Here is a 14,608-nt window from a genome sequence, read left to right as displayed (position 1 = left end):
ATGAGCTTGACAACAATAATCCAAAGAGATAAAGAGGAAAAGTAGGCTAAAGAGACAGCCAGCGCTAGAAAACCTAGTGAAGGAAAGACTTGTTTATATACAAAAGAAGATCACTTCAAGCGTGCATGAATGGATTATTTTGGCTTGTGTGAAGACAAATTAGATGACACAAAGTTCTGCAAACATCCAGCAGCAAGTCTCATTTTCTAAGCTAAGCTAAAATGAGAAATAGATTTCTTAAACAATACCTAATACCACATTTCTCAAGTGAATCGACATGAAAAGGCATAAACAAGCATTGAGATTTTTATTTTGTTAAAAACACGACTCATCTGTGAATAAAAAATTGACCAAATGCCACAAATGGTTTAAAACCCCAGAGAGTAACATTGGCATACACATATGTACATCAAATATGGCTTAGCAATGCAGTTTTCAGGTCAAAACCTGCTTTCAAAGAGTCTAAATGGCAGGAATAAGCCCATGCATACATACATTCATACAGTGCATGCACAATGGCTTGCATAAACAATCACAGACAAGAATGAGGACGGTTATGTTCTACTATCAGTCTATATCCTCTGGCCTGACTGCTAACATTGCAGGGAGTGTAGTCATGTTTCTGAAAAAAACTTTAAACACTGCATATACAAATAAAAAAATAATTGTTCCCTCAGTACGAGACATAAAAGGCACATGAATTTAATTGACACTCCGACAGCAAACATGAGCCAGACCACTAAAAGCAGAAGTACCACCGCCCAGGGTAAAAGGTGCTCCACTCAGTAACAGCAACCACAACAACAAAAAAAGATAGCACAAGGATAACATTGTCCATCTAGTTGGCTACATCACTTGTCAGTACAGAGACGTTTGTGTCGCTCTTCAGAGGAGGAGAAGAGGAGCGCCTGAAGAGTCTGTTTCCGTGCCGTGGTAGGCCGAGTACGCTGTGGCGGTGCTGGAGGAGTAGGCTGTGAGAGAAGGAGCTTTATTTAATGCGCTGAAAACAAAGAAAAAACATTGGAATAAAAGAAAAAGCAACACAGTAGACGTAACTAGGGATGGGACCATATACAATGTTGTTGTGGGTCACAAAAAGTTGTTTGTAGTAAAATCCCATTATTGAGATAATTGTGAATATCGTCATGTGAAGGGTCCTCACTGTCTCATTTTAAATCTCTTCTTAAAACCGTTGGCTTTTAACACCACGTAGAGTGTTGATTTTATGATTTGTTTTCATTTGTATACAGTACAGGCCAAAAGTTTGGACACACCTTCTCATTCAATGCGTTTCCTTTATTTTCATGACTATTGACATTGTAAATTCATCAAAACTATTAATGAACACATGTGGAATTATGTACTTAACAAAAAAGTGTGAAATAACTGAAAACATGTCTTATATTCTAGTAAGCAAAGGGTGGTTACTTTGAGGAATCTACAATACAAGACATGTTTTCAGTTATTTCACACTTTTTTTGTTAAGTACATAATTCCATATGCGTTTATTCATAGTTTTGATGCCTTCAGTGAGAATCTACAATGTAAATAGTCATGAAAATAAAGAAAAACGCATTGAATGAGATGGGTGTGTCCAAACTTTTGGTCTGTACTGTACATGCATATTTTATTTTGTGCAGGCAGTACATTTTACATTTTATTTTATTTATTTTTATCCCATTTTTAATTCATTTTATCTTATTGCATTTTACTGTTCTATTGTTTACTTCATCTCTTTGTATTGTGTTATCTATTTATTGTTTGTGCAGCACTTTGGAAACCTTGTGTTTGCTAAAATTGTGCTATACACTGTAAAAAAAGACGAACAATAGCTACTCGATAAAATTGAGGCAACAGATTGCACGCAGTTTTATTTATTAAATCTAACTACGTTACAAGTCGAGTTAATAACAACTTAACAGGAAGTGCCTGTCAATTAAAAACGGACTGATTCTATTGTGTTGGATTCATTCAAAATTCTCTTGATTTAGAATTACAGACACATAAAGATTATAATTAATGTGATCAAAATAAGTAGATTCTATCTCAAACATTTTTATATTAAAGTTACTTAAACAACTGCCTCAAAATCAAGGACGCATTTATATTTAATACATTTTATCAAATATATTAAGTAAAATTAAATGACTACAGAATAATTTATTACAGTGTACAAATAAAGTGGATTGGATTGGTTGCAACCGGATGAGATTTGCACGGAACAAAATCAATCTCAGAAAATATCACAGTTCCACCGTAAACGGTATTAAACAATTATTATCATCAGTTACAAGGAATGAACAAGAGGGTTTTTTTGGTTGAACAAACACTATAATAATTCTTACTGGAAATATGCGTAAAAAAGCCTCCTTTTTGCAAATAGCATAACTGTCAATTTTCATAATGCTGCAACTTGAATCACTGAGTGACTTGAAACTGCTGAGAACATCAGTGGTGGAATATAACAAAGTACATTTACTTAAGTGTAATTTTGAGGTTTTCCTTACTAGAGTATTTCCATATATGTTACTCTATATTCAGCTTTTGTTACTTCTCAGGTCATGAATTTGCATGAAAATCACGATCAATTGAAAATAAGTTGGCATTTTTATAAACTAAACCACAAAACAGTATATTAAGTAGTTAACATAAGCCCTACCTTGACATTAAATGCTGCTTACTTAAATGCATGAAAAATAATTACCCAATTATATATTTGGAATATATAAAAACAGAGTGAGTGAGTCCATTCTGCATAATGTGTAATTTTACTTACTCTAGGTACATTTTGATGCTGATACTTTTTTTTACGTTTTGAATCCAGGACTTTTACTTGTAGTGGAGTCATTTCACAGTGTGGTATTAGCACTTTTACTTTAGTGAGGGATCTAAATACAGTTCTATACTGATTTCCTATAATGTTTTAAATTAATTGACTCACACAATGTTCTTTAACCCTTTATCAGGCGAAGAACCGTATTTGGTAACTTCAGCGGATATCCAAAATAAAAATATTTCAAGAAAAAAATTGCAAATTTACTAGATTAAAGTGGCAAATCTACAAGAAAAATAGTCGCAGATTTACGAGATTTAAATTTGCCACTTTAAATCTCTTAAATCTGCAACTTTTTTCTTGTAGACTTGCCACTTTAATCTAGTAAATTTGCAACTTTTTTCTTGATATCCACTGAAGTTACCAAATATGGTATGGTATGGTAAATGATTTACCTTATTTAAGATTGTTTGATTGCTTTTCACAAAAAAAGGATGTTCCCTAAACTAAAAAATTATGCCTGTCCTATTTGTGATGCAATTAAAATATTTGTTTCTTAACAAAATGTAAGGTAAAGAGCACTTTTTTTTATGATTATCTGGGTAATATCGTTAATTGCAATTATTTTGGTCAGGATAATCATAACATGAAATGTCCATACTGCTCCACACCTAGAAGTTACATTTAAAAGAACACTCCACCGTTTTTTCATATTAAAACATGTTATTCGGTCAAGTAAGACGAGTTGATACAGACCTCTTGCGTCTCAATGCGTGCACTCAATCGCCCTGGCGTGCGGCGCCACTTGGCTAGCACTTAGCTTAGCCCAGTTCATTCATTAGGATCCAAACAGATGGACAGTTAGAAGAGACCGAACTCCTCCACGTTTTCCCTATTTAAATACAGCTACACGAGTAGTTAAACGACCAAGTATGGCGACACAAAATAAAACGTGGCGCTTTTCGAAGCGGATAAAAAGGATAACTATAATGTATGGCGGAATAGCACTTGGGAGCACTTCGACTCGGCGCAGTAATATCATCACTCCTGAGGGGAGAAGATTTTTCAGGAGACTCGTGTAGCTGTATTTAAATAGGGAAAACGTGGAGGAGTTTGGTCGCTTCTAACTGTCCATCTGTTTGGATCCTAATGAATGAACGGGGCTAAGCTAAGTGCTAGCCAAGTGGCGCCACACGCCAGGGCGATTGAGTGCACGCATTGAGACGCAAGAGGTCTGTATCAACTCGTCTTACTTGACCGAATAACATGTTTTAATATGAAAAAACGGTGGAGTGTTCCTTTAATATGAGGCACAAAAGTTGAATCTGGGACGGTGACACATTCCCAGGCCACGGTGTGAAAATTGTGGAAACACAATGTGATGTAGCTTCATTCATCACATGTAACAGGAAACCCCAACCCTTTTAACCACCTCTTCACAGAACAACAACAAAAAAAGAGAGGCTGCTGCACGGTAATCCATCTGTAACCCAAGTGGTTCACTAAAATTACATAATAAAGCATGGGACATTATGTGGCATATATTTAATGCGACTCGATCTGCTGCTGAGGCAGGTGGTGTAGCATGACCGCTGAGCTGCAGGGGAGAATGAGGCAGATTGATAGGTGGGTGTAAGGTGGCAGATGAGGGGAGGAGGAAGCTAATGAGCGAGGGATTGTAATGTGCAGAGAAAGGAGCAGGAATGCGGGGCTTTCACTGGTTAAAGAGTGGCATGTCACTGGAAAGTAGAGAGGAGGTGAGAAAATGCCTGCAGCTGCAGCAGGTACAATGGATTGCAAAGACCTGAGCCCCACACACTGATTCACCAGGGTAGTAATTATACCTCAGTGACCGGGATGAATAAAGACACTATCTCAATTAGCAAGATGCATACAACTAATAATAAAATGTGCTATATTTTTAGCCACTAATCACTAAGTACACTCTGGTGCTGGCTGACTGATTCTGGATCTTATCCAGCTCATAATTCCTTATTTATATCAACCCAAAGAGAATGTATCTGTTCACCAGTTGTGGAAAATTTCCACATGTACTCACTTCTCCCGCTGTAATGTCTCATTTTCCTCGCCAGCTCGTCTGATGGCGTCTGGTCTGACACTTTCACCTCTGGAACTGTAGCAGGGGACAAAAAGGATAAAATGAGCACCAGCAGACAAGGAGACATTAATGCACTCTCATCCTAGGATTAATCTGGTCATCTATAGGCTTTTGTGCAATACAAGACAGTGTGTACCTGTATCAACTTGCCTAAGATTAACCAATTATTATTAGGTCACTGCCTGTAAAATACCTGGTGCATTAGGGCTTAAAAACTACAAGCCAAACAAAAGCAGCGTTCCAACAGACACTATGAGTCATTCAGGAGACGGATCAGATGATCGGTATATTTGGTATGCTGCAGCCAGATGGTGGTGAAAAAAGTTGTCATGTGGGATCTGATAAATAATTATACAGCAGAAATCATTAATGGTAATTGCTCTGAGAAATGTTGCATGGCATTCTTACAGTCACTGCTCATGAAAGTGTTCATGGTCTCGTTGCCGCTGTCGGGGAGCGTCCCGTCGCTCCTCCCGTTGGGACGCTGTCCCGTCGACTGATGGCTCTTGTTCCTCTTGCCCTTCCGCGTGCTGATGCGGATGACCCCGTGCACCAGCTTGCACTCGGCCTCCTGCTCCTCCAGGTTGTAGTCCTGAGCGATGCTGTAGATGAGCTCGCTGATCTCGTTGGTCTTGCGGGAGAACGAGGAGTCGGAGGTGCACTTGGCCAGCTGGTCGATCTGGTGCAGGGCATAGAGCTCCAGCAGCTTCTTGGTGATGAGAGAGTCAATGTCTGTGCCCGTGTCGCTCAGGTCGTCCAAGTCGTAGTCCTCGCGGGATAACAGGCTGGTGTTGCTGACGGGACGCTGGCTTTCCCCTTTGCCAGGTGTACGGGTTCGTTTAGAGGGGGCCACCTGATACCGGACTGTCTGACCTGCGATGCGCACATCTGGGTAGCGGAAACTGTCACTCATGGGCAATTTTGAAGGTTTAGCCGGCTTGCTGGACTCCAAAGGGACGCCACAGGTGGGGTTGGTCAGAGCCATGCCGTTAGGAGGGTGAGGCTCGCTGCCGGCTTTAGGGGGATGGTCTGTGGAGCTCTCGTTAACAGGCAGGCACGGCTCTCTGCTGCCATAAAATCCACAGGTCAGTACACAGCAGATAAGAGCCTTACAGCCACTCCAGCCCATGGAGGCACAGGAGCCACAGGCATGTCTGCTGGTGGGCGTGTTGTCTGCCGACCCGGGAATAAATCCGATAGTCTCCGAGCCCCGACCCGTGCCGTTTCGCGGGTGGCCTCTGCTGCGCCCATACTTGTTCTCTTGTGAATACCGGGAGTGGTCAGTGTGGTGCTCGTGTAGATGCTCCCCATGAGGGTCCTTGTAGGAGTCCTGGCTGCTGTCCCTGGAGATAGTCCGGCCCGGTCGGTGCTTCTCCGCTCTGGAGCCGGAGGTGTGGTGTTTGTGGTGGTGGTGGCGGGACGTCTGGGGAGCCCCTGTGCTGTGGCCAGGCATGGCTCAGAATACCTGGGACCTGGTGTAGGGGAGAGATAATAAACCAGATGTAAAGCTCCCCTTCTGTTGCCACACAGGTTTGCAGCATTAAACGCACCATGACACATTCAGGTAAGCTGCACTTTAGAGGTATGTTGTAAACACTTAGCTGCCAGTAAAGAAACCTTCCCGGAACTTCTGAGAATGTAAATAAAACTGAGAGCATTGATTGCTGGCCTGATAATCATTTGGCCCATTTCGCTGCGCTCTTAAAGTTTGTTTGGCCTACAAACGTGCAAGAAAACAGCTCTGAGCAAAACTCATTCAACATTTAAGCGTTTTAATTTAACTTACAAAACGTCCACTTACCGCATAAGAGGAAACACTTGTCGGCTTTTATCCCAGATAACTTGTTCGGCGAGCAAACCGCGGAAGTCTGACACAGAAAACTTCTGCTAGCGCCTCAAACAGAGAAAGAAAGACGGATTTCCACCGCCCACAGAATTCCAGGTGACTTTGCTTCCACGAAACAACAAACTTTGCAGACCTAAAGTGGGCTTCCTCGACCGAAAAACGCGACTCCACTTATTCGTGTCGACTCCTTTTGGGGGTAAAACTAAGTGTTGTGTTGCCGTGAGTCTCCCAATGTTTGGCTATTACCTGCGGCTACAGCTAATCCCAGATCCTACACCCACCCACAGGTGAGCCGTGACGTCACGCGAGGCGGATATAAACCCACAGAAGGGAGGAAAGAGGAGGGAAAAAATAATAAAAGACAACAAAAAGAGGACCAGTGAATAAAAAAAAGAAAGGAAAAAATGAAAATGATCGCAAATCTGATCAAAAAGTAAAACTTAGTCAGATTTGGTCCCATGTGATGCAACATAACAACTGATGATGAAACTTTGCATCCACTAACTTGCTTGCTTTTATGTGTATCCTTTTTAGAAATCTTGGATTAGCCTGGATTGAATATATATTTATTTCAATTTAATTTCCTACAGCACTTAACTTAACATGCATTATGTCAATTAGATAGATAGATAGATAGATAGATAGATAGATAGATAGATAGATATACTTTATTTATCCCAAGCTGGGAAATTACAGTGTAGCAGCAGCATTACACACAGAGACAATAACAACACAATTAAATAAGAACAACCTAGGCATACTTCAAGCTATAAAATATAAAAATACAATAAAAATACAATAAAAAATAAAGTGTCTAAAGAAGGAGTATGTAGTAGTAGAACTCCAGTGCAGAATAAATATGAATATACAGTATAAAATGTTTGGTGCTCTGAAACAAATAAAGTGCAATGAACAGTCACAATTGTGGTTTATAATGTTTTTAGCTTGTTGTATTTTTAGCTACAGGTTTAGTGTGGCAGGTGTACCTTTCTCTCATTTGTGGTATGGATTTTTTTTTTGTATTGTTACTGTTGCAGATCAAACTTCCTTCAGGATAATAAAGTGAAAGTTGAAGTTGAAATTCTGCACCTTTATATGTGCACACACATGCTGTGACACATGGCCGAAATCTCTCCCAATATATGTCATTTCAATACTTGATAACTATTTTTATCAGGATATAGCATGTTTTCTGGTAATTCAAATAATCTCTATAAACACACAGCAAAGCCTATTTTTGTTGACATGCATGCTCACAAATACAGAGTAGCCAGATTAGAACGATAGTTTGACTTTGTAACAATGTACACTAGGGTATTCTCATTTATAGAGTGAGTGAACATTTGACTTCTAAGTGGACCTTTACCAAGGTTATTATAGTTAACAAAAACTAACGACATAACGAAAACTAGAATTGAAAAAACATTTTCGTTAACTGAAATAAAAATCAAAACTAGATTTTAAAAAAAAACTATAACTAACTAAAACTGTATTTTGTGGTTACAAAACTAACTAAAACTGACTAAAATTATAGTGAAAATGTCCTTAGTTTTCGTTTTTGTCAACTTTTTTCATTCATAATTCAGTGTTTCTATTTGAACATGCAACACATGGTGAATATGTTTACTGAGACTGGGATGTTTACACTTCAACCAAAATACAAAACACCCAGAACTGTAAGAGTTAATAACCTTATTGGGGCTGAGATGGATAAACCAAAGGAAATAAAGGAAACATTTATTATGGCCTCTTTGAATCGCGCACCCAACAAATACCCCATTACAAAAAAACTAAAACTAATAAAAACTAAACTAAAACTAAGCATTTTCAAAAACTAAAAACTAAACTAAAACTAGAAAACTCACTCTAAAAACTAACTAAAACTAACTGAATTTGCAAACAAAAATTCACAACAAAATTAAAACTAAAACTAATGAAAAATCCAAAACTATTACAACCTTGACCTTTACATATTATTCTCCACCATTATTATGCAGGGCGAACCCTATCCCGAGCTGTATTGTATTCTGGGTATGGAAGCTTAAAGGTTGGGCCAGGTAGAGTCCAGTTTTTTACTCACATTGAAGCGAGTGTTAATTTAAAGTGTGATGTAAAACAAGGACGCAATCTTCAAATAATAATGCCTCAAAATATTTCGCATTAGATTTTCTAAGAAATATATGATTTCAGCCTGATTCCATTGAAAGATAATAAATTATCATATTGAATTATGGCTCAGCCGTACTGTGAACACACACAAACACAGTCAGTCTGATGTGCACACAGAGGTGCACAGCTGCAGAGCCAGCAGGTGTTTTCCAAGTGGTATCTTTCATTCTGCCCTATTTTTCCCACTATGGAAACACTTAATCACCCCCTCTTTGAACTGAAATAGTAGGGCCAACTCACCTAGAGAAAAATATCAGTCTGTGTAGCGTGGTGTCTTGGGGTTTCACCGCAGTCACACAACAGAAACAGGTGCACAACAAAATTAAATACATGAAAAGTTTATTTTTATTTATAATTAAGGTCAATACACGTTTCATACAGTAGAATTGAAATCTATTGATTTGCAAACTATAATACTGGTCACGTGATGAATTCTGGCACAATAAAGATACATAGTTAATTCAATAAAATTATTCAATTAAATATTAATCTAATAAAGACCAGTGGTGCAGTGGAGGGTATTCTGGAAATACCCACCTCTTCTTCTGGCATTTTACAGTTTATCCTCCTATCAGCCAAAGAGCCACTGGAAGATATAGGAGCGTCTATCCACTTCCTCCTTAGTAACCTACCTAGATACCTAGTCATTCACCTACCACATTACCTACCACTACACCACGAATAAAGACGTGTTACAGGATTAACTGTCTCAGTGTCTATAGATTACAGTTTCTTAGGTCAATATACATGTTTCATGCCATTGAGCTACCATCTATGCCATTTATCTTTCTGGCAGTCCTCTGCAGTATGCTAAGATATTAAAAGTCATTATACCAACACTGAAAAGCAAAGAAACCACAGTTGACAAAAACTGAGATATAACCTGTGTATAACGTTTGTATAAAATGTATGATAAACACACAATATAAGGTCAGTTTACAGATAGAAACACAAAAGGCACTTTGATGGTGAGATTTATAAGAGATAACTGCAGGATGTACAGGAAGATCAACAACAGAAACTGTAAATCTACGAGCAGTGGCGATTCTAGACCGGTTTTATTGTGGGGGCCAAGGAGGGGCCAGTGTTTAATCAGAGGGGCACATTAAAAATCGTCAAAAATGATATTTAAGCATTCAAAACCTTTTTTTTAGCTAAAAGTCTCATATTTGGAACTACATTGATTGAAGCAATGAGAGTTACCAACATTAACAGTTATTTTTATACGACAATGGCATTTCTCATTTTTATGCACAATTACTTTTTTTTATTTTGAAAGTGCAGTACAGTGAGAATGATCTTTATATTTAGCTTTTATTGCGCAATTAAACTATTATACAATGTTCACATTCTGGGTTCCTTTTGTGTACAATGAGATATTGTTTGAACAAAAAATAGGTAAGAACTGTTCTGTCGTTCATTGTTATAAATTGATCATTTTATTATTAATTTGACACAGGGGCCACAGCAGGGGCCAAGGGCTTCTTCACAGGGGCAGTGGCCCCTGGAGGCCCCTGTGTAGAACCGCCACTGTCTACGAGGGGTGTTACGATTCAATTACACTTCTAAGATCACAGGTCAATTAATTTCTTTAATTTAACGTTGTATTTTCAGCACTGACAGCCATGCCATTATTAGACTATCAAGGCTTTAATCGTTCACTGGTTTTATGATTCTTTGCCAAGATACATGTGTGATACAACTGGCATAACATACCACTCTGAAGCCATATGGTCAAAATTTATTTTTTAACAATCCTGCTTTTGATTTTTTTAATTGAAAATTGATGCAACATAACAACTGATGATGAAACTTTGCATCCACTAACTTGCTTTCTTTTATGTGTATCCTTTTTAGATATCTTGGATTAGCCTGGATTGAATATGTATTTATTTCAATTTAATTTCCTACAGCTCTGTACAGCACTTAACTTAACATGCATTATGTCAATTGCTGTTTATAATGTTTTTAGCTTGTTTTTTTTAGCTCCAGGTTTAGTGTGGCAGGTGTACCTTGCTCTCATTTGTGGTGTGGATTTTTTTTTGTATTGTTACTGTTGCAGATCAAACTTCCTTCAGGATCATAAAGTGAAAGTTGAAGTTGAAATTCTGCACCTTTATATGTTCGCACACATGCTGTGACACAGGGCCAAAATCTCTCCCCAATATATGTCATTTCAATATTAAAATTAAAAGCTGGTTCTGATCAATTTTCAATTTAGAAAATTTAAATTGTGATACCCCTAAAATCTACCAGCATTAACCCATTGAAGCCTGGAAAGCGGATATGTCGTTTTGTAGTATTTGTATAAGCTCTCAAATACTTTTTGAATTTCATTTCTATCTGCTACAGAGGCTGAAAAATCTTTTATTTAGTCGAAGCGTTGACACTTCTGTTGAATTTCCAGAAAAACTTCAGGTTTTAGGGGCTTATTTTAAAATCACCCAGAGGTTTTACAGGCGTTTCAGGCGTCAATGGGTTAACTATTCACTTCCACATGTTTTATCAATGACTCTAGCATCATCAGAAGATCATAGGTTCACAGGTAGGGAGGTGGTCAGATGTTTGACCTGTGTGTCGGTGGGAAGCTGGACAGTACACGAGTCACTTGGCAGCTGCTGAGGCCGAGCTAGATGCCCCCGGGCCCTGCTGCCCCCGTTATCTGCAGAGATGTGCCCCAGCCGAGGGTCCGAGTCGATCTCATATCTGTAGTGATACCCCTCCATGATGTCCTGGCATGCATCTCTCGTTTCAATGATCCACTTCTTCATACCTTTGCGATTCAGGTAGAGCACAAAGAGAAAGACCATGCCCACAAACCCCAGCACCAGCCCGAGGAACACGTAGGACGTCTGCAGGCTGAGGTCTGCCCCCTCTGCTTCAACCGGAACAACACATCCAATAGCTTGGACACCTAACCCTCGCAGCCGGGTGTCATTTAATCCTCCTGGCGAGGAACACTTCACAGCCTCCACATCAACCTGAGCTCTTGATTCATTCAGCCAGGCCACAAAACGACTGATCTCACAGGAGCAGGTGTAAGGGTTGTCGCCGAGGAGGATCCGGATGTTCCCGAGCTTCTCCAGCTCTTGCAGAGCGTCAGCCCTGAATGTGGTGAAGGCGTTGTGGGAAAGGTCGAGCACCTCCAGATGGTTCATACCGGAGAAGGTTCCGCTGTAGACCACCATCAGGGAGTTGTTGGAGAGGAAGAGCTGCTGCAGGTTGGGAAGGTGGGAGAACATCCCGGGGGGCAGCAGGGCCAGGTGGTTCCCAGAGAGGTCGAGGCGGAGGAGACCCCTGAGGCCGCCCCAGCGTAGCGCCGTGGTCAGGTCCGTCAGGGCGGAGAAGTTATACAGCGAGCGGCTCAGGTTGAGCTCCTGAAGGGGGCTGCCGGGGATGCTGAGGGCCTCGGGGTGAATGAGGGCCAGCTGGTTCTCACTCAGGTCCAGGAAGCGCAGGTTGAGGAGGGAAGAGAAACTGTGGGACGCCATCTCTGTAACCCTGTGGAGATAACATCTGTCCTTAAGACATTTAATATTACTTTCAAGCTTAGACGAATAAAAAAAAACACATTCAGAGAATTAAGAATTGTTTATTTCTTAGATACACATCAAGAAAGTTAGTCATATTATTCAAATATGGCGAATGAAACAAACATTCAACATGACATTCTCACCTATTATTGCTTAAAAGGATGTTGGTGACATTCTCCAGCTCTGTAAACGAATCAGGTCCAATGTGGTGAATATTATTCCCTGTGATGATGACAGTCTTTGCATATCCTGGAATACTTTGTGGCACCGTGAGCAGATCCTTAGAAACACATTTCACTGTGCGAGTGACATCAAAACACTCGCAGCCCAAAGGACACTCCAAGCACTGGAACGGTGCACAGAGAAGGATTCCCAAAAACAACCGGACTGCAAAAACACACTTCATCTCTAAATGAGGATCAATTACAAATAAAGATAGATAAAAAATGACAGCAGAAAAGTCAAAGTCAAAATGTAAACACAGCTTTTGTTCTCACAAACTAATGAAATGCTGCAGAGGCGGCAAAGAGTGCTCCAGCATCACCCCTCCTCATCTGCTCCACTGTGGGAATAAAGGTTGATGGTAGTTCATATCACGCAGAATCTACTGGATGGAAAAGGTACGTGGTTCCCTTAAAGGTACAGAGGACGATTAGGGCATCCACAGCCTGTGACCTACAACAGGCTGCCAGGGGAGACTTAAAAGGCAGCACATCCAAAATCCAGATACACAAACAGAAATACCAAACTGATAAAGATATACAATAATAAATTATACAATGAGTAGCATAAAAAAACCAATAGAATAAATAACATGTCATGTAGTATTGCTCATAATTAGAGTTACAGTCACATTACAGCATGTGGAGGAAAAAATAGAAAGCATTCAAATAATACACTCATGTTAAAGAAAACACTAGTGGTAGACAAATTAATCGGTTGCCTGATTTATCTGGAAAATTAATGGAGATAATTTGCATCAATGGAGACAAGGGAGATTATCAAACTTGTTTATGTTAGCTTAATAATGTTGCAGAAACAAGGAGCTGCTATCTGCTGATGAATTCTGTTGTTAAATGCACTAAAACATTTTTTCAAATATCAAGTTTTTTATGACCTGTGGATATTTGTTTAGTTTATACATGTTAATTATTTTAAATGCACCGTTAGAAAGAGTGCAGATCTACTGAAGCAAATAGAGACAACACAGACAATAGTGTTACATTTTTTTTTTTAAAGTTTGTCAATTTTGTGTCTCATTTGTTACTAATAAAGTTGTATTTTATCAAATGTAAAAAAAGAAGAAGAAAGAAAGTCATGGAAAAAAAATATTAGACCAATGTTTTCTTCAATTTCTTCATTTTAATGCCTGGTAGAAACTAAGGGTACATTTGTTTGGACAAATATAATGATAACAAAAATTCTTGATTCTTTATAATAACCAAAATCATGAAAACCAATGAAAATGGCTAGATCTCAGCTCTTAAATTAGAGTTATTTTTGTTGTTATCATTATATTTGTCCAAACAAATGTACCTTTAGTTGTACCAGGCATTAAATGAACAGGAAAGCAGAAGGAGAAAACAAGCGTGGTCTAATAATTTTTTCCATGACTGTATATATCGGCCCTCAGCAGCCCTGTTCTGTGCATTTTTTTAAAAATCCTATCAGTCAACCACTAGGAAACACTGAACACATTTGTCTTTATATATCAGAGAAGATTGAAGGAAGGAGGACATTTACAGCACAACACCACTATTTTTCACATGTGGGTCCTACATCATTCTATCTTTGGTAGAGACTCATATCTCTTAGACAAATAATTGATGAATACTTTCAGCATTAAGATTTCGTGATCCATTTTGGAGCGATTCATCACCGAAATGTACATTAGCTAGTCCGGAAACACATTCATCACTGCCATCTCTTGGAAAAAGAACATCTCTGCATTGGAGCAAAGTGTTGCTCCACTGTGGTGTAATACTCCAACAGGCTAAACACAAACACAGAACCCACTGAGTGAAAAACAGTAATGGGGAATTTTTAAGATACCGTACTTTACTAAATCATAAATAAAAAACAAAATAATAATTGTTAAAAGGTATAGTTTTGACTCTCCCTTTAAAACATGATATTCATTTCAAAACTACACACAAAGCAAAAACATA

The 14,608-nt window shown here is 39.0% G+C and overlaps 2 protein-coding genes across 3 annotated transcripts; both read right to left on the bottom strand.

Moving 5' to 3' along the window:
• Positions 1-292: 292 nt before the first annotated feature.
• Positions 293-7,007, bottom strand: kdf1a (keratinocyte differentiation factor 1a). 2 transcript variants are annotated; one of them, XM_059338398.1, is made up of 4 exons: positions 6,694-7,007; positions 5,301-6,364; positions 4,833-4,907; positions 293-1,000 (listed from the first exon to the last, which is right to left on the bottom strand). In XM_059338398.1, exons 2-4 carry the CDS (start codon positions 6,343-6,345, stop codon positions 993-995), a joined length of 1,128 nt encoding a protein of 375 aa, XP_059194381.1. In that variant the 5' UTR covers positions 6,346-6,364; positions 6,694-7,007; the 3' UTR covers positions 293-992. The 2 variants fall into 2 exon arrangements, with proteins under 2 accessions (XP_059194381.1, XP_059194380.1); XM_059338397.1 differs by having other exon boundaries at positions 293-971.
• Positions 7,008-9,244: 2,237 nt separating this feature from the next.
• LOC131975671 (trophoblast glycoprotein-like) lies at positions 9,245-13,761 on the bottom strand. Its single transcript, XM_059338395.1, has 2 exons — positions 12,584-13,761; positions 9,245-12,408 (listed from the first exon to the last, which is right to left on the bottom strand). The coding sequence occupies exons 1-2, from the start codon at positions 12,844-12,846 to the stop codon at positions 11,439-11,441; spliced, it is 1,233 nt and encodes a 410-aa protein (XP_059194378.1). The 5' UTR covers positions 12,847-13,761; the 3' UTR covers positions 9,245-11,438.
• Positions 13,762-14,608: the final 847 nt, after the last annotated feature.

The sequence above is a fragment of the Centropristis striata genome, chromosome 8 (genome assembly GCF_030273125.1).
Source record: "Centropristis striata isolate RG_2023a ecotype Rhode Island chromosome 8, C.striata_1.0, whole genome shotgun sequence".
Lineage (NCBI taxonomy): Eukaryota > Metazoa > Chordata > Actinopteri > Perciformes > Serranidae > Centropristis > Centropristis striata.
Note: the sequence above shows the minus strand (reverse complement) of the source record. Positions and strands in the feature narration are given on the sequence as shown.